Source organism: Patagioenas fasciata, chromosome 33 (assembly GCF_037038585.1).
Source record: "Patagioenas fasciata isolate bPatFas1 chromosome 33, bPatFas1.hap1, whole genome shotgun sequence".
NCBI lineage: Eukaryota > Metazoa > Chordata > Aves > Columbiformes > Columbidae > Patagioenas > Patagioenas fasciata.
In genome coordinates this window covers 1,134,448-1,154,243 of record NC_092552.1, presented here as the reverse complement: position 1 = coordinate 1,154,243, position 19,796 = coordinate 1,134,448, and the positions used below count along the sequence as shown (strand labels likewise).

The 19,796-nt window shown below is 56.9% G+C and overlaps 1 protein-coding gene across 1 annotated transcript in view; it reads right to left on the bottom strand.

Annotated features, from left to right (window-relative positions):
* Positions 1-464: 464 nt before the first annotated feature.
* Positions 465-19,796, bottom strand: part of BICRA (BRD4 interacting chromatin remodeling complex associated protein) — a 35,660-nt gene continuing 16,328 nt past the window's right edge. Inside the window, exons 6-13 of the mRNA XM_071800767.1 lie at positions 14,098-14,320; positions 11,631-11,788; positions 9,538-9,630; positions 9,162-9,214; positions 7,193-7,341; positions 6,844-6,938; positions 5,528-5,630; positions 465-3,739 (exon numbers count right to left, since the gene is read on the bottom strand). Of these exons, the coding sequence (XP_071656868.1) occupies positions 2,829-3,739; positions 5,528-5,630; positions 6,844-6,938; positions 7,193-7,341; positions 9,162-9,214; positions 9,538-9,630; positions 11,631-11,788; positions 14,098-14,320 (1,785 nt within the window). The 3' untranslated portion in view covers positions 465-2,828. The remainder of the gene's footprint in view (positions 3,740-5,527; positions 5,631-6,843; positions 6,939-7,192; positions 7,342-9,161; positions 9,215-9,537; positions 9,631-11,630; positions 11,789-14,097; positions 14,321-19,796) is intronic.

Genomic DNA, 19,796 nt, shown 5'->3' with positions numbered 1-19,796 from the left:
CCGAGCCAAACCAACCCCAAATTGACAGATTAATGACGGGAAGGGGCGGGGCATAAATTAGCATAAATTAACATAAGCGCGGCGGGCGGGCCGCGGGTTCGAGACCGAGCGGCGGGGGGGAACAAACCCAATGCAAACCAACCCCCAATTAACATTCACGACGGGAAGGGGCGGGGCATAAATTAGCATAAATTAACATAAGCACGGCGGGCGGGCCGCGGGTTCGAGACCGAGAGGCGGGGGGGAACAAACCCAATGCAAACCAACCCCCAATTAACAGATTAATGACGGGAAGGGGCGGGGCCGCAGCCACCGCGACTCCGCGGTTTCCGCAGCGCCAAAACCCCCGGAATTCAACCCAAAACACCCCCCCCCCCCCCCCAAGGTTTGTGATTCACCCCCATTCTCCCCGTTTTTTGGGGGGGGGTTTGGAAGCGGCAGCGACGCGATGGGGGGGGGGGGGGTTTGCAAAAGAAAAAAAGCGCTTTTTAATTTACACAGAAATACTAAATGTACATAATTCTTTTAAAAAACTCGTTATACACAATAAATACAGTACAAAATTATTTTATAGTACTATATTTGGGTGGGAGAGCTTGGGGGGGGTGGGGGGGGCGCCGGTTTGGGGGTTTTCAGCCCAATTTTGCCCTTTTTCCCCCCCCTTTTTCCTTAAAATCATTGGGATTCTAAATGATGTGGATTCAAATGGGCGGGGAAGGGCCCGATCCTGAGGGGCAAAACTGGGGTTTCCCCCCCAACTAAAAATATGGGGGGGGGGGGGGGGGGGATGGTGGAGCCACCCAACACCCCCCCCCACTTCCCCGAGTGGCAATTTTGGGGCGAAAAAGGGGAAATTTGGGGGTTTGGAAAGGAAATCTGCCAAAATTTCGGGTTTAAAATGTGGGGGTTTTAGGTGGATTTTTGGGGGTTAAAGAGGGGAAAATGGTGAAATATTTCAGTTATTGCTGCCCCCCCCCCTCCAAGCAACGGTGCTGGGAAAAAACACCCAAAATGCAATAAAATGGAAAATAATGAGGTTTTTTCCCCATGGGTGGAGGCGCCCAGGAGCCGTTTTGGGTGGAAAAGGTGGGAAAATGGGTGTGGGGGGGGGTTTGTGTTCCCCAAATAGCGGCTGGAATGGGGGAATTGGGGCTGTTGGGGGAGGGAAAAGGCAGCGGGGTTGGGTGGAAATGGGGGGGTTTGGGTGGAAATGGGGGGGTTTGGGGTGTTTTTGTGTCACGGATGAACCCCCCGGTCCAATTTCCTGCCCCAAATCCGCAGCTTTTCACCCCAAAACGCCGATGGCACTTGAGTCGAGTTCCCCTTATTGCCTCAAAAAAGGGCTAAAAATGGGGGGGGGGGGGGGGCAAATTAAAACACCAAATGAGGGGGGGGAAACGGGGCCGGGCGGCTTTTGGGCTGAAAAACGGCGAAAACGGGAAAATCGGGGGGGCCCTTAAGGCACAGCTGGAGCTCCGGGCCTCTAAATGCTCATTTTTGGCTCTTTCTGCCCCAAACTCGGCACCGTTAGTGTTGGATTTGCCTCATTTTTGCTCTTTCCGCCCCGTTCCGGAGGGGCCCAAATCAAAAAGGTGAAGTTCCCTCATTGGCCGAGGCCCAAATGGGTGGGGAATTAATAATTAGCAAATTAATATCAACCAATGGCGTTACAGACTCCAAATGACACCCGTGGTACCTAAAGGGTCCCCCCAAACCCCACTTGTTTTGGGGTGAAACGGCCCCAAGTGGGGGTTTCCCCTTTGGGTGGTGGCGGCGCCTCCTTCCTCCTCCTCCTTAGGTCCCGTTTTGGGCGTTTTTAGCCCCATTTTGGGCGTTTTTTGCCCCGTTTTGGGCGTTTTCCGCCTCGTTTTCCGCCGCGTTTTCCGCTCCGTTTTGGGTGTTTTCCGGCCCGTTTTCCTGCCCGTTCCTCAGCGTTTTCCGCCCCGTTTTTCCGCCCCGTTTCGGGTGTTTTCCGCCATCGTTTTTCAGCCTTTTCCGCCCGTTTTCCTGCCCGTTTCTCAGCGTTTTCCGCCCCGTTTTCCACCCCTTTCCGCTGTGCGTCCGGAGCGTTTTCCACCCTGTTTTTCCTCCCCGTTTCTCAGCGTTTTCCGCCCCGTTTCAGGCATTTCCCGATGTGTTTTGGGCGTTTTCCACCCCGTTTTTCCACCCCGTTTCTCAGCGTTTTCCACCATGTTTTTCCACCCTTTTCCGCGGCGCGTCCGGGGCGTTTTCCGCCCCGTTTTGGGCGTTTTCCACCCCGTTTTCTGGCCCGTTTTTCCGCCCCGTTTCTCAGCGTTTTCCACCGTGGTTTTTTCACCCTTTTCCACTGGGCGTTTGGGGGATTTTCCGCCCCGTTTCTCAGCGTTTTCCACCCCGTTTTGGGCGTTTTCCACCTCGTTTTGGGCGTTTTCCACCCCCGATTTCCCTCCACGTTCCGGGCGTTTCCCACCACGTTTTTCCCACCCCGTTTCTCAGCGTTTCCCACCCCGTTTGGGGCGTTTTCCGCCCCCCATTTTCCTCCGCGTTCCGGGCGTTTCCCACCATGTTTTTCCCGCCCCGTTTCCGGGCGTTTCCCGCCCCGTTTTTGGGCGTTTCCCGCCCAGTTTCCGGGCGTTTCCCGCCCCGTTTCCGGGCGTTTCCTGCCCCGTTTTTGGGCGTTTCCCGCCCTGTTTCCGGGCGTTTCCCGCCCCGTTTTTGGGCGTTTCCCGCCCCGTTTCTCAGCGTTTTCCGCCCCGTTCCTCAGCGTCTTCCGCCCCGTTTTCCCGCCGCGTCGCGGGCGTTTTTCCCGCCGCGTTCCGGGCGTTTTTCCCGCCCCGTTTCCGCCCGTGTTATCTGTGCAACGTCCTGGCGCCCAGCCCGCCGTTGTGGCTGGGGGGGGGCAGCGCGTCGGGGGAGGCTCCGAAGGGCGAGGAGGAGGAGGAGGAGCGGGAGGAAGGCCCGCGGGGGTGCTGGAGGTTGAGGATGCTGTCGATGGCGCTCTGCAGGTGCTCGCTGAGCGCGGCGTCGGGGGGGCTGTCGCTGGAGAAACTGGCGTTGTCCACCTCCAGCGATTCGGATTTCCGCCGTTTGGCCGGGGGGGGTAACAAAGGGGGGGTGTCCCACCCCAGCTCCGCGCTCAGGTTGGGGTCGGGGGGCTCCGGTTTGATGGGACCCCGGTAGAACTCGGCGTCGGCGTCGGCCTTGGCGAGCGGGGCGAGCCGCGGGGGGCTCTTGGCCGGGGGGCCCTCGTCGCCGCGGGGGGGTCTGGGGGGCTTCGGGGCGGGTTTGTGGGGGGCGAAGGCGTCCACGTTCTCGCGGTAGGTTTTGCGCAACGGGAGGCGGCAGGAGGCGGCGGAGGCGGCGCCGGGGGGTTTCTTTTCGGGGGGGTGGTCCAGGGTGCCGTTCATCTGCGCGGGGGGGTCCGGGGGGGCGCGGGGGGGTTGGTGCACGGGGTCCAGCGCCGTGTTGTGAACCACTTTGCTCAAGCCGGCCTCCTGCTTGATCTTGAGCTTGAGGCCGATGCGGCTCCGCGCCTCGTAGGTTTTGATGGGGGGTTTGCTGCGCGAGGGCAGAGCGTCCTCGTCCCCCTCCGGCGGCCCCCCCGGAGCTTTGGCCCAGGTCACGGATGGGGAGCCCCCCCCGCCGTGTTTGATCACCAGTTTGGTGGGGTGTAACGGGGGGTTCGGGGGCGCCGGGGGGGCCTTGGGGGGCTCCGGAGCCGGGGGGAGCGGTTGAGTGCGGGAGGATGAGACGTATTCGTCTGCAAGAGCAAAAACAGCCCCCCCCCCCAATTCATTAATGATTAAAACTCGTTTTCAAATCAATTATTAACACCCCTCTATGCGTTGTGCCCGTTCTGGGGTGTTTCCCACCCCCCCCAGCAGTAATTAGTTCAGCTGGGGAAGCTGCGCTAATTGGACACAAAGTGTTAATGAAGAAGTGCGTGGAGCAGCGGGAGCCCTGACTGCGAAAAGCACCTAAAACCCCATAGAAAACCCCATAGAAACCCCCATTAAACCCCATAGAAACCCCCATTAAACCCCACAGAAACCCCCACTAAACCCCATAGAAACCCCCATTAAACCCCATAGAAACCCCCATTAAACCCCATAGAAAACCCCACAGAAACCCCAATGGAATCTGATATAAACCCAAGTAAATTCATATAAACCCATATAACCCCATATAAATCCATATAACGCATATAAACCCGTATAAGCCATATAACCCATATAAGCCATATAATCCGTATAACCCCATATAAACCTGTATAACCCCATATAAACCCTTATAACCCATATAAACCCATATAACCCTATATAAACCCGTATAACCCATATAAACCCATATAAACCCGTATAACCCATATAAACCCATATAACCCATATAAACCCATATAAACCCGTATAACCCCATATGAACCCATATAACCCACAAAACCCCATATAAACCTGTATAACCCATATAAACTTGTATAACCCATATAAACCCATATAACCCCATATAAACCCATACAACGCCATATAAATCCATATAACGCATATAAACCCGTATAAGCCATATAACCCATATAAACCATATAATCCGTATAACCCCATATAAACCTGTATAACCCCATATAAACCCGTGCAACCCCATATAACCCACATAACCCCATATAAACCTGTATAACCCATATAAACCCTTATAACCCATATAAACCCGTATAACCCATATAAACCCGTATAACCCCATATAAACCCATACAACCCCATATAAACCCGTATAACCCCATATAACCCACAAAACCCCATATAAACCTGTATAACCCATACAAACCTGTATAACCCATATAAACCCATATAACCCCATATAAACCCGTATAACCCCATATAACCCACAAAACCCCATATAAACCCGTATAACGCCATATAAACCCATATAACCCCATACAAATTCGCATAACCCCATATAAACCCGTATAACCCATTTAAACCCGTATAACCCCATATAAACCCGTATAACCCCATATAAACCCGTATAACCCCATATACATCCGTATAACCCCACATAAACCCGTATAACCCCATATACACTCGTATAACCCCACATAAACCCGTATAACCCATATAAACCCATATAAACCACATAACCCCATATAACCTGTATAACCCATATAACCCATGTAAACCCATATAAACCACATAACCCCATATAACCTGTATAACCCGTATAACCCATATAAACCCATATAAACCACATAACCCCATATAACCTGTATAACCCGTATAAACCCATATAATCCATATAAACCCATATAAATGCATATAACCCCACATAAACCCATATAGACCCAAATAAACCCATATAACCCATATAAATGCATACAGACCCAAATGAACTCAAATAACCCATACAAACCCGTATAAACCCAAATAAACCACGTAACCCATATAAACCACTATAACCCCATATATCCCATGTAAGTCCATATAACTGATATAGACCCGTATAACCCATATACACCCATATAACCCATATACACCTATAGAGCCCATCCCCGTGGCACCTGGCTTGTCCTTGGCCAGCTGCTTGTCCAGGGCCAGCATGGTTTTCTCCTCCTGGATGAACATGCGGTCGATCATCACCATCTCTGCCGATGGGCTCACCCGCTGCGGGACGGAACCGGAACCGGAACCGGGAGGAAATGGGGGGGAAACGGGAGGAAATGGGGGGGAAACGGGAGGAAAATGGGAGGAAATGGGGAGGGAACAGGAGGGAAAGCAGGGGAGGAGGAAAACCGGGGGAAGAGAAATGATGAGGGGGAGGAGGAACAGAGGAGGAAAAGGGAAACGAGGGGAGGAGGAAGAACAAGGAGGGAAAAGAAAAAGAAGGGGAAAGAACGAGGAGGAAAAGGGAAAATGGAGAGGGAGAGGAAAAAGAGAAGGAAGAATGAGGAGGGAGAGGAAGAACGAGGGGGAAGAGGAAAAATGAGGGGGGAAGAGGAAGAATGAGGGGAAGAGGAAGAATGAGGGGAAGAGGAAGAATGAGGGGAAGAGGAAGAATAAGGGGGAAGAGGAAAAACGAGGGGGAAGAGGAAAAACGAGGGGGAAGAGGAAGAATGAGGGGAAGAGGAAGAATGAGGGGAAGAGGAAGAATGAGGGGAAGAGGAAGAATAAGGGGGAAGAGGAAAAACGAGGGGGAAGAGGAAAAATGAGGGGGAAGAGGAAGAATGAGGGGGAAGAGGAAGAATGAGGGGGAAGAGGAAGAATGAGGGGGAAGAGGAAGAATGAGGGGGAAGAGGAAGAATGAGGGGGAAGAGGAAAAACGAGGGGGAAGAATGATGAGGAAGAACGAGGAGGAAGAGAGAAACGAGGAGGAAGAGGAAGGAGGGGGAGGAAAGGAAAAAGGAGGAGGAAGGGGAAAAAGGAGGAGGAAGGGGAAAAGAGAGGGAACAGGAAAAAGAGGGGGAAGAGGAAAAAGAGCGGGAAGAGGAAAAACGAGGAGGAAGAGGAAGAAGGAGGAGGAAGAGGAAGAAGGAGAAGGAAGAGGGAAGAGGAGGAAAGGAAAAAGAGAAGGAAAACCATAAATGAATAGGAAGAGGAAGAAGGAGAAGGAAGAGGAAAAAGGGGGGGAAGAGGAAAAAGAGGGGGAAGAGGAAAAAGAGGGGGAAGAGGAAAAAAAGGAGGAAGAGGAAGGAGGAGGAAGAGGAAAAAGAGGAGGAAGAGCAGTATGGTTACACTTCACCACCTCCACCAATTCCCCCGCTTTTCCCCCCGGAAACGAAGCCAAACTCCCCATTTCCCCCCAAAGTGGGGCCGGGAAGCTCCGTTTCCACCGGCGTTGGCCAAACCCGCCGCTTTTAGCCCCAAAACGGCCACTGACCCGCGACTCCTCGAGCAGCAGCAGGCGGTACTTGTTGAGCATGGCCTGCGTGCGCCGCAGCAGCTGCGCCGACACCACCTCGAACTCCTCGTCCACTGCGGAGACACCAAAAACACCCCAAAAATCACCTTTTCCGCTCATTTTCGGGGCGGCCAAACCCCCAAGGAAAGCGCGTTGGGCGCATTTTGATGGCGAACGATCCGATTCGATGATTTATCGAGAGGAAGTGAGCGATTCGAGGAGCGAAAAGGCGGAAAACGCCGCTCCGGGAAGCGCGGTTTTCTCCGAGCGCCGTCGTGCGGGTTCTCCGCGATTTTTGGGGCTAGAAAAGGCATTTTTGGGTGCTAACCTTTGCGGTAATCGTGCGGCGAGGGCAGCACGCCCTGGTACACGTGGTAGGGAAGGAGCCGCTGCAGCGCGTCCTCCAGCGAGCGGAACGACGTCTTGTAGTCGGGGTGCAGCACCGAGCCCTGGTGCTTGTGCAGCTGCTCCAGGAAACTGCCAAGAACACCCCGAAATTGGCACAAAATGCCATGGGAAAAGGGGCCGGGGGGTGGGAGTTGGGGTGGGTTGGGGTGGGATGGTTGGGTTGGGATGGTTGGGTTGGGATGGTTTGGGTTGGGGTGGGTTGGGTTGGGTTGGGGTGGGGTGAGTTGGGTCAGGGTGGGTTGGGTTGGTTGGGGTGGGGTGGGGTGGTTTGGGGTGGGTTGGGGTGGGGTGGGTTGGGGTGGGGTAGTTTGGGTTGGGTTGGGTTGGGGTGGGGTGGTTTGGGCTGGGTTGGGGTGGGGTGGGTTGGGTTGGGTTGGGGTGGGGTGGATTGGGCTGGGGTGGGGTGAGTTGGGTCGGGATGGGTTGGGTTGGGGGTGGGGTGGGTTGGATTGGTTGGGTTGGGGTGGTTTGGGTTGGGTGGGGTGGTTTGGGGTGGGGTGGGGTGGATGGGGTTGGGGTGGGGTGAGTTGGGTCGGGATGGGTTGGGTTGGGTTGGGGGTGGGGTGGGTTGGGGTGGGGTGGGATGGGTTGGGTTGGGTTGGGGTTGGTTGGGTTGGGTTGGGTTGGGGTGGGGTGGATTGGGCTGGGGTGGGGTGGGGTGGGTTGGGTTGGGGTGGTTTGGGTTGGGTGGGTTGGGGTGAGTTGGGTCGGGATGGGTTGGGTTGGGGGTGGGGTGGGTTGGATTGGTTGGGTTGGGGTGGTTTGGGTTGGGTTGGGGTGGGGTGGGTTGGGGTGGGGTAGTTTGGGTTGGGTTGGGGTGGGGTGGTTTGGGCTGGGTTGGGGTGGGGTGGTTTGGGCTGGGTTGGGGTGGGTTGGGTTGGGTTGGGGTGGGGTGGGTTGGGTTGGGTTGGGTTGGGGTGGTTTGGGTTGGGTGGGGTGAGTTGGGTCGGGATGGGTTGGGTTGGATTGGTTGGGTTGGGGTGGTTTGGGTTGGGTTGGGGTGGGGTGGGGTGGGTTGGGGTGAGGTAGTTTGGGTTGGGTTGGGTTGGGGTGGGATGGTTTGGGTTGGGTTGGGGTTGGCTGGGTTGGGTTGGAGTGGGTTGAGTTGGATTGAGGTGGGGTGGGTCAGGGTGGGGTGGGGTGGTTTGGGTTGGGTTGGTTGGGTTGGGTTGGTTGGGTTGGGGTGAGGTGATTTGGGTTGGGTTGGGGTGATTAGGTTGGGTTGGGGTGATTAGGTTGGGTTGGGGTGATTGAGGTTGGGGTGGGGTGATTTAGGTTGGGGTGGGTTGGGGTGATTTAGGTTGGGTTGGGGTGATTTAGGTTGGGTTGGGGTGATTTAGGTTGGGGTAGTTGGGTTGGGTTGGATTGGTTTGGGTTGGTTTGGGTTGGGGTGGATTGGGTTGGGTGGGTTGGTTTGAGGTGGGGTGGGATGGGTTGGTTGGGTTGGGTTGGTTTGGGATGGTTTGGGTTGATTTGGGGTGGGGTGAGTTGGTTGGGCTGGGGTGGGGTGGGATGAGTTGGGTTGGTTTGGGGTGGGGTGAGTTGGTTGGGTTGGGGTGGGGTGGGATGAGTTGGGTTGGGTTGGGGTGGGGTGAGTTGGTTGGGTTGGGGTGGGGTGGGATGAGTTGGGTTGGTTTGGGGTGGGGTGGGATGGGTTGGTTGGGTTGGTTTGGGGTGTTGTGGGCTGATTCGGGTTGGGGTGGATTGGGTTGGGTTGGAGTGGGGTGGATTGGGTTGGGTTGGGTTGATTTGGGTTGCGGTGGTTTGGGGTGGGGTTGGTTGGGGTGGGGTTGGATTGGGGTGGGGTGGTTTGGGTCGGGTTGGTTGGGTTGGAGTGGATTGGGGTGGTTGGGTTCAATGGGGTTTACTGGGTTCCCCCCAGCACTCACCAGGCTTCCTTGCTAGGCTGCAGCGTCGGGGTTTTCTTCAGTTTGCTGTCGAACTGGGGGGGGGGAAGAGAGAGATTGAGAATTCCGCCTCTTTTTGGGGGAATTCATCCCCTTTTGGGGATAATTCATCCCCTTTCGGGGATAATTCATCCTCTTTTTGGGAGGAATTCATCCTCTTTGGGGGGAATTCCTCCCCTTTTGGGGGGACTTTAGCGTTCCGAGCATCCTCATCTATCCAGAAACATCACTCGCTGCATCCACCCCCACCCCCCCAATTTCCACCTTTATCTCCAGAATCTGGGGGGTCAACCCAATAAAGGAATAAACCGGGGGGGCTTTTTGGGCGGATTTCCCGCGGGTTGGGGGCTGCACTCACCGGCTGGTTGGGCAGCGGGGGCACGAGCTTCCCCACCACCTGGATCTGCACGGGGCCCTTGGCCAGGACCGAGCTGATCACCCCGGGCTTGGCCTGCGCGAAACGGGGAGAAACCCCCCAAAACGCCTTCATTCCCCATCCCAGAGCCGAACAACCAACCCCCCAGCGCCAAAACGCTCCCGGCCAAGCGGCACAAGTCCCGGCAAAGCTCAATGAACACCCCAATTGGAGATTTTTGCCTAAAATGGAATCATTCTAAGCTTGGACGCCGCAAAAATCCGCATCGAGGCGCCGATTTCGCAAAATGGACCGGGTTTAAAAGACCTCAGAGATCATCAAGGCCAAGCCTTGGTCCAGCTCCAGTCTGTTGACCGGATCGTGGCACTAAGTCCAGTCTCGGTTTAACAACCTCCAGGGCTGGGGAGTCCAGCACCTCCCTGGGCAGGCCATAAGTTCCTAATCTCCAGCCTAAGTTTAAGTTTAAGCCCCCTTGTCCTATTGCATTGCCTGGGAGAAGAGCCCAACCCTCACCTGGCTCTGACTTCCCTTCAGGTGGTTCTAGAGAGGGATGAGCTCAGCTCTAAGCCTCCTTTTCTCCAGCCTAAACAAGCCCAGCTCCCTCAGCCTCTCCCCATAGGTTCAGGTCCCTTCCCCGGTCTTGTTGTTCTCCTCTGGACCTGCTCCAGCACCTCAATCTCTTTCCTGAGCTGACCACAACACTCCAGGTGTGGCCTCACCGATGGGGAGCATCGCTTCCCGTGTCCTGCCGACTACGCCATTTGGATCCAGGACAGGATCCCATTGGCCTTCTTGGCCACGCTGTTGGCTCACGTTGAGCTCCAGCACCTCAATCTCTTTCCTGAGCTGACCACAATACTCCAGGTGTGGCCTCACCGATGCAGAGCACAGGGGGAGCATCGCTTCCCTTGTCCTGCCGACTACGCCATTTTGGTCCAGGACAGGATCCCATGGGCCTTCTTGGCCACGCTGTTGGCTCATGTTGAGCGTCCTGTCCATTAGCACCCCCAGGTCCCTTTCGGCCGCTCTGTGCCGAGCCCGGAGCGCTGCAGGGGGTTGTTGTGGCCTAAGCGCAGGACCCGCCACGTGGCCTTGAGCTTCATCCCATTGGAATGGGCCCATTCTTCCAGCCGATCCAGATAGAAGGATCTGGACCTGGGGAAGGACAAGGGAAGCGATGCTTGCCCTGTGCTCTGCGTCGATGAGGCCACACCTGGAGCGTTGTGGTCAGCTCAGGAAAGAGATTGAGGTGCTGGAGCTCAACGTGAGCCAACAGCGTGGCCAAGAAGGCCAATGGGATCCTGTCCTGGATCAAAATGGCGTAGTCGGCAGGACACGGGAAGCGATGCTCCCCATCGGTGAGGCCACACCTGGAGTGTTGTGGTCAGCTCAGGAAAGAGATTGAGGTGCTGGAGCGGGTCCAGAGAAGAACAACAAGACCGGGGAAGGGACCTGAACCTATGGGGAGAGGCTGAGGGAGCTGGGCTTGTTTAGGCCGGAGAAGAGGAGGCTTAGAGCTGAGCTCATCCCTCTCTAGAACCACCTGAAGGGAAGTCAGAGCCAGGTGGGGGTTGGGCTCTTCTCCCAGGCAATGCAACAGGACAAGGGGGCTTAAGCTTAAATTTAGGCTGGAGATTAGGAACTTATGGCCTGCCCAGGGAGGTGCTGGACTCACCGGCCCTGGAGGTTGTTAAACCGAGACTGGACATGGCGCTTAGCGCCACGATCCGGTCAACGGGCTGGAGTTGCAAGGCTTGGCCTTGATGATCTCTGAGGGCTTTTAAGCCCAGTCTATCCAGACCCCTTTGCAGTCGACCCTCCCTCCCAACTTGGCGTCACCATCATGGCCTCAATCCCCTCCTAAATCACCAATAAAGACCCAACAGCACCCCCTGGGGGACCCCACGAGTGATCAGCCCCCCGTTAGACTCAGCCCCATTCACCAGCGCCCTCCGGGCCCGGCCCTCCACCCAGTTCTTAACCCACTTGCCCAAGCTACCAGCTCCTGCAGGATTTCAGGCAAAACCCCCCAAATTTCATCAATTAATTCCGCGTCACCTTTAGAGCCACCTTACCGGCACCGTTTGCTGGATGGCGAGCGGCGTCCCCGGCTTCCCCGGCGCCGCGGTCCCTTTTGCCGCCGAAACGGGGGCGGAAACGCCGGAAAAGGGTTTGTTTTCCGCAGGAAGCGGGGCGGGAATTCCTAGCAAAGGTAAAACGGGGGTTTGTGGTTAAACCCGCGTGTTTCGCCTCCCAAGGCCGAGCTTTAGTTCAAAGCCACGGGGTTTAGAGCCCTGGTTTGGGTTTCCGGCGCTGACGGGTTTCACCAAAATGCGCTTTTTTGGGACACTTGGGTTTGGGACACTTGGGTTTGGGACACTTGGGGTTTGGGACACTTGGGGTTTGGGACGCCCCTGTTTTGGGACACTTGGGGTTTGGGACACTTGGGGTTTGGGACACTTGGGTTTGGGACACTTGGGTTTGGGACACTTGGGGTTTGGGACGCCCCTGTTTTGGGACACTTGGGGTTTGGGACACTCAGGGTTTGGGACACCCCTGTTTTGGGACACTTGGGTTTGGGACACTTGGGGTTTGGGACACTTGGGTTTGGGACACTTGGGGTTTGGGACACCCCTGTTTTGGGACACTCGGGGTTTGGGACGCCCCTGTTTTGGGACACTCGGGGTTTGGGACGCCCCTGTTTTGGGACACTCGGGGTTTGGGACACTCGGGGTTTGGGACACTTGGGGTTTGGGACACTTGGGGTTGGGACACTCGGGGTTTGGGACACTCGGGGTTTGGGACACTCGGGGTTTGGGACACCCCTGTTTTGGGACACTCGGGGTTTGGGACACTCGGGGTTTGGGACACCCCTGTTTTGGGACACTTGGGGTTTGGGACACTTGGGTTTGGGACACTTGGGGTTTGGGACACTTGGGGTTTGGGACGCCCCTGTTTTGGGACACTTGGGGTTCGGGACACTCGGGGTTTGGGACGCCCCTGTTTTGGGACACTTGGGGTTTGGGACACTTGGGGTTTGGGACACTTGGGTTTGGGACACTTGGGGTTTGGGACACTCGTTTTGGGACACTTGGGTTTGGGACACTTGGGGTTTGGGACACTCGGGGTTTGGGACACCCCTGTTTTGGGACACTTGGGGTTTGGGACACTTGGGGTTTGGGACGCCCCTGTTTTGGGACACCTGGGGTTTGGGACACTTGGGGTTTGGGACACTTGGGGTTTGGGACACCCGTTTTGGGACACTTGGGTTTGGGACACTCGGGTTTTGGGACACTTGGGGTTTGGGACGCCCCTGTTTTGGGACACACGGGGTTTGGGACACACGGGGTTTGGGACACTTGGGGTTTGGGACACCCGTTTTGGGACACTTGGGGTTCGGGACACTTGGGGTTTGAGACACTTGGGGTTTGGGACGCCCCTGTTTTGGGACACTTGGGGTTTGGGACACTTGGGGTTTGGGACACTTGGGGTTTGGGACACCCGTTTTGGGACACTTGGGTTTGGGACACTCGGGTTTGGGACACTTGGGGTTTGGGACACTTGGGGTTCGGGACACTCGGGGTTCGGGACACTCGGGGTTTGGGACGCCCCTGTTTTGGGACACTCGGGGTTTGGGACACTTGGGGTTTGGGACACCCCTGTTTTGGGACACTTGGGGTTTGGGACACTCGGGGTTTGGGACACTCGGGGTTTGGGACGCCCCTGTTTTGGGACACTTGTTGTTTGGGACACTTGGGGTTTGGGACGCTCATGTTTTGGGACACACATTTTAGGACACCCCAGTTTTGGGACACCTGTGTTTTAGGACACTCACGTTTTGGGACACCCCTGTTTTGGGACACCCCTGTTTTGATCACCCCCATTTCAGGACACCCCCATTTTGGGACACCCCCATTTTGACCACCCCCATTTTGACCACCCCCATTTTGATCACCCCCATTTTGGGACACCCCCATTTCAGGACACCCCCATATTGATCACCCCCATTTCGGGACACCCCCATTTTGATCACCCCCACTTAGGGACACCCCCATTTGGGGACACCCCCATTTTGGACACCCCCACTTAGGGACACCCCCATTTTGGGACACCCCCATTTTGATCACCCCCATTTCAGGACACCCCCATTTTGATCACCCCCATTTTGGGACACCCCCATATTGATCACCCCCATTTTGGACACCCCCATTTTGATCACCCCCATTTCAGGACACCCCCATTTTGATCACCCCCACTTAGGGACACCCCCATTTTGATCACCCCCATTTCGGGACACCCCCATTTTGATCACCCCCACTTAGGGACACCCCCATATTGATCACCCCCACTTAGGGACACCCCCATTTTGGGACACCCCCATTTTGACCACCCCCATTTTGACCACCCCCATTTCAGGACACCCCCATTTCGGGACACCCCCATTTCGGGACACCCCCATTTTGATCACCCCCATTTTGATCACCCCCATTTCAGGACACCCCCATTTGGGACACCCCCACCCATTCTCCCCGTGTTCCGTACCTGTGGCGGGGGGGGCGGCGCTCGCCCCCGTGCCCGGGGGGGCCTGTCCCTGTCCCTGCCCCTGCCCCTGCCCCTGCCCCTGTCCCTGTGTCCCCAGGACCGAGGATGACGATGCTGAGGACGAAGGGCTGGCGAACGGGGCGAGCGCCGGGGGGGCCAGCGCCGGGGGGCCCTGGCTGCTGGGCGCCGGCTGCTTGGGCTGCAGGATGATCCCCTGGGGCACCTGAGAACGACACAAACCCCCCCCCGTCAGTGGGAACCGGGCCCCAAAATCCCCGATGTCACCCCAAATTCACCCCAATGTCACCATGGAGCTGCAGAGACTCCGTGCAATGGGGGGGACGGGCTCCACCAATGGGGTTCCTGAGCATCCCCCAGGAGCGGCTGCATCCCATGGACCCCCCCAAATCGACCATTTGCATCCCATGGACCCCCCCAAACACCCACACCCCCAAAGTGACCGTTTGCATCCCATGGACCCCCCCCCAAATCGACCATCTGCATCCCATGGACCCCCCAAATCGACCATTTGCATCCCATGGACCCCCCAAATCGACCATCTGCATCCCATGGACCCCCCCAAATCGACCATCTGCATCCCATGGACCCCCCCAAAATCACTGGCTGCATCCCATGGACCCCCCCAAACACCCACACCCCCAAAGTGACCGTTTGCATCCCATGGACCCCCCCCCAAATCGACCATCTGCATCCCATGGACCCCCCCAAATCGACCATTTGCATCCCATGGACCCCCCCAAATCGACCATCTGCATCTCATGGACCCCCCCAAATTGACCATTTGCATCCCATGAACCCCCCCAAATTGACCATTTGCATCCCATGGACCCCCCCAAATTGACCATTTGCATCCCATGAACCCCCCCAAATCGACCATTTGCATCCCATGAACCCCCCCAAATTGACCATTTGCATCCCATGGACCCCCCCAAAATCACTGGCTGCATCCCATGGACCCCCCCAAACACCCACACCCCCAAAGTGACCGCTTGCATCCCATGGACCCCCCCCAAAATCACCACCTGCATCCCATGGACCCCCCCAAATTGACCATTTGCATCCCATGGACCCCCCCCAAAGTGACCGCTCGCATCCCATGGACCCCCCCAAAATCACCGGCTGTGTTGCATGGACCCCCCAAACACCTGCACCCCCAAAGCCCCCCCGGTTCTATACGTTAAGACCCAGGCTCTCCCCTGGTTCTATACATTAAGGTCCAGTCCCCCCAGCTCTATACATTAAAGCCCAGTCTCTCCCCCGGTTCTATACATTAAAGCCCAGGCTCTACCCCGGTTCTATACATTAAGGTCCAGTCCCCCCCAGTTCTATACGTTAAGGTCCAGTCTCTCCCCCGGTTCTATATGTTAAGGCCCAGTTCTATACATTAAAGCCCAGTCTCTCCCCTGGTTCTACACATTAAGGTCCAGTCCCCCCTGGTTCTATGCATTAAGGTCCAGTCTCTCCCCTGGTTCTACACATTAAGGTCCAGTCCCCCCTGGTTCTATACATTAAGGTCCAGTCTCCCCCCGTTCCATACATAAAGGTCCAGTCTCTCCTCTGGTTCTATACATTAAGGTCCAGTCCCCCCTGGTTCTATGCATTAAGGTCCAGTCTCTCCCCTGGTTCTATACATTAAGGTCCAGTCTCCCCCCGTTCTATACATAAAGGTCCAGTCTCTCCCCTGGTTCTATACACTAAGGTCCAGTCTCTCCCCTGGTTCTATACATAAAGGTCCAGTCTCTCCCCTGGTTCTATACATTAAGGCCCAGTCTCCCCCCGTTCTATACATAAAGGTCCAGGCTCTCCTCTGGTTCTATACATTAAGGTCCAGTCCCCCCTGGTTCTATGCATTAAGGTCCAGTCTCTCCCCTGGTTCTATACATTAAGGTCCAGTCTCCCCCCGTTCTATACATAAAGGTCCAGTCTCTCCCCTGGTTCTATACATTAAGGTCCAGTCCCCCCTGGTTCTATGCATTAAGGTCCAGTCTCTCCCCCCATTCTATACATTAAGGTCCAGTCTCCCCCCGTTCTATACATAAAGGTCCAGTCTCTCCCCTGGTTCTATACGTTAAGGCCCCGTCTCCCCCCATTCTATACATTAAGGTCCAGTCTCTCCCCTGGTTCTATACGTTAAGGCCCTGTCTCCCCCCGTTCTATACATTAAGGTCCAGTCTCTCCCCTGGTTCTATACATTAAGGTCCAGTCTCCCCCCGTTCTATACATAAAGGTCCAGTCTCTCCCCTGGTTCTATACATTAAGGTCCAGTCCCCCCTGGTTCTATGCATTAAGGTCCAGTCTCTCCCCTGGTTCTATACATTAAGGTCCAGTCTCCCCCCGTTCTATACATAAAGGTCCAGTCTCTCCCCTGGTTCTATACGTTAAGGCCCCGTCTCCCCCCATTCTATACATTAAGGTCCAGTCTCTCCCCTGGTTCTATACGTTAAGGCCCTGTCTCCCCCCGTTCTATACATTAAGGTCCAGTCTCTCCCCTGGTTCTATACATAAAGGTCCAGTCTCTCCCCTGGTTCTATACATTAAGATCCAGTCCCCCCTGGTTCTATACATTAAGGTCCAGTCTCTCCCCTGGTTCTATACATTAAGGCCCTGTCTCCCCCCGTTCTATACATTAAGGTCCAGTCTCTCCCCCGGTTCTATACATTAAGGTCCAGTCTCTCCCCTGGTTCTATACGTTAAGGCCCTGTCTCCCCCCGTTCTATACATTAAGGTCCAGTCTCTCCCCTGGTTCTATACATTAAGGTCCAGTCTCTCCCCTGGTTCTATACATTAAGGTCCAGTCTCTCCCCTGGTTCTATACGTTAAGGCCCTGTCTCCCCCCGTTCTATACATTAAGGTCCAGTCTCTCCCCCGGTTCTATACATTAAGGTCCAGTCTCCCCCCAGTTCTATACATTAAGGTCCAGTTTTCCATTCGTGCTGCGGCGCCAGACGGAACCCACGGCACAAACCCCTCAGCACCCCAAAAAACACGGGGGACACGGCGCTCGGTCCAGCCCAGCACCCCAAGAACCCCCTAAATGGGGGCAAGTGGCGCTGGGTCCATCTCAGCACCCCAAGAACCCCCTAAATGGGGTCAAGTGGCGCTGGGTCCATCTCAGCACCCCAAGAACCCCCAAAATGGGGGCAAGTGGTGCTGGGTCCATCTCAGTACCCCCAAAATGGGGTCAAGTGGCGCTTGGTCCAGCCCAGCACCCCAAAAATGGGGTCAAGAGGCGCTTGGTCCATCTCAGCACCCCAAAACCCCCTAAATGGGATCAAGTGGCGCTTGGTCCAGCCCAGCACCCCAAAAACCCCCAAAATGGGGTCAAGTGGCGCTTGGTCCATCTCAGCACCCCAAAACCCCCTAAATGGGATCAAGTGGCGCTGGGTCCATCTCAGCACCCCAAAACCCCCTAAATGGGGTCAAGTGGCGCTGGGTCCATCTCAGCACCCCAAAACCCCCAAAATGGGGTCAAGTGGAACTCAGTCCACCTCAACACCCCCAAAGTGGGGTCAAGTGGTGCTGGGTCCAGCCCAGCACCCCAAAACCCCCTAAATGGGGTCAAGTGGAACTCAGTCCACCTCAGCACCCCCAAAATGGGGTCAAGTGGCGCTTGGTCCATCTCAGCACCCCAAAACCCCCAAAATGGGGTCAAGTGGAACTCAGTCCACCTCAGCACCCCCAAAATGGGGTCAAGTGGCGCTTGGTCCAGCCCAGCACCCCAAAACCCCCTAAATGGGGTCAAGAGGCGCTGGGTCCATCTCAGTACCCCCAAATTGGATCAAGTGGCATTTGGTCCATCTCAGCACCCCAAAACCCCCTAAATGGGATCAAGTGGTGCTTGGTTCATCTCAGCACCCCAAAAATGGGGTCAAGTGGCACTGGGTCCAGCCCAGCACCCCAAAACCCCCTAAATGGGGTCAAGTGGTGCTTGGTCCATCTCAGCACCCCAAAAATGGGGTCAAGTGGCGCTTGGTCCAGCCCAGCACCCCCAAAACCCCCCCAAGCCCCCCCCATTGACATCTCCGAACGCACCCGCCGGGGTTCGCTCCCCATTTTTGCCCCGAATCGCTCGTTTTCGGGTCATTTTTGCCGCGGGGGGGGGGTGTTGGGGGGCGGATTTACCTGCTGGAACCTTTCCAGGACCTGCTTCTGCTGCACGGGGGCCCCGGGGCCGGCCGGGGGGGGCTGGAACTGGTTGGGGTAACCGCGGGGGGGCTCCCCGGGGATGTGCAGCCCGTGGGTGGGGGTTTGGGCTTTGAGTTGGGGTTGGGGGGGGAACTGCAGCTGGAAATGGGGGGCGGGGGCGTGCGGGGGGTCCGGGGGGGGCTCGGTTTGAGCGGGGGGGGGGTTGGAAGGGTTGCGGTTGGGACGGGGGGCGCAGGGGGTGCGGGGAGGAGGGGACTTGGCCCTGGATGACGTAGAGGCCGGGGGGGGCTTGGGGGGTGCAGGAGCGGGCAAGGGGTTCGGAGGGGGGGCGGGAGAGGCTCTGAGGTTGCGAGGGGGGGCGGGAGAGGGGTTGGGGTTGCGAGGGGGGGCGCGGGGAGGGGATTTGGGGTAATGGGGCGGTTGGGAGCTGTGGGGTGTCCCCCAGCTTCTGCTGCCCCGCGGGACACTGCAACAGAGAGGAGAGAGCAGAGGTTAGTGAGGGGGTCCCGAAATTAAGGGGGGGGGGGGGGGCGACCACCCCCCCCCCCATTAAAAACACCCCCCCCCGCTTTGCATGGGGTGCTTCTCAAAGCGTTTTTGGGTGCAGAATGAGGGCAAAACGCTCGTTTTCTGATCCCCCCCCACCCCAAAGCAGCCATGGGAATGGCACCCCCCCCCCCACCATGCACCTCGACCCATAAAGGGGGTCGGGGCTCTAATTGTTGGTTGGGTTAATGAGGCTCCTAATGAGCGTTGCTTGGACCCCTGGGGGGTGATTGGGTCCCCAAGAGCGGCGCTCACCCCCAAAATGGTTTTGGGGCGACTCCGGGTTGGAATGGGGGGGTTTGGGGGGGGGGGTAAAGCGGCGGGGATGGGAAGCGAAGGGGAGCGGGGGGAGAAGCCAAAGCGACGCGGGTTAGCGAGGAGCGGGACGGCCGGACAGACAGGGACGGACGGATGGACGGGGAGGGGGGGAAGGGGATGCTCCCGGGGCCCCCCCCGGCCGCACGCTTTGGGGTGTGGGGATTGAATGGAGAAACCCCCCGCGTTTCGCCCCAAATTCCTGTGGGATTTGGGGGTGTTTGGGGCTCCCGGCTCAGCGCCCACCCCTAGAAATGTGGTGGGAGTAAAGACCCCCCCCCCCCGCCAAAATGGTTCAAATCCGGCGCCTAAGCCGCGGTGGGGGCCGCCCAAGCAGATGCTGCCCGGTTTTGCCCCTTCCTGCCCGGTTTTGCCCGTTTCTGCCCGGTTTTGCCTCGTTATTTAGAAGCGTCTAACGAAGGCTCAAAAGCCGAGCGGGAGCAGCAGGACGTGGGGGGACGAGGCGGCCGCCGGGTCCAAACCGACCCCCTCTGCCACGGTGGTGGCTTTGGAGACCGCGGTGGTGACGCGCGGTGGCACACGGTGACACGTGGTGGCACACGGCGGCACGTGGTGGCACGTGGTGACACGTGGTGGCACGTTGTGGCACGTGGTGGCACAGGGTGGCACAGGGTGGCACAGGGTGAACACGCGGTGACACGTGGTGGTAC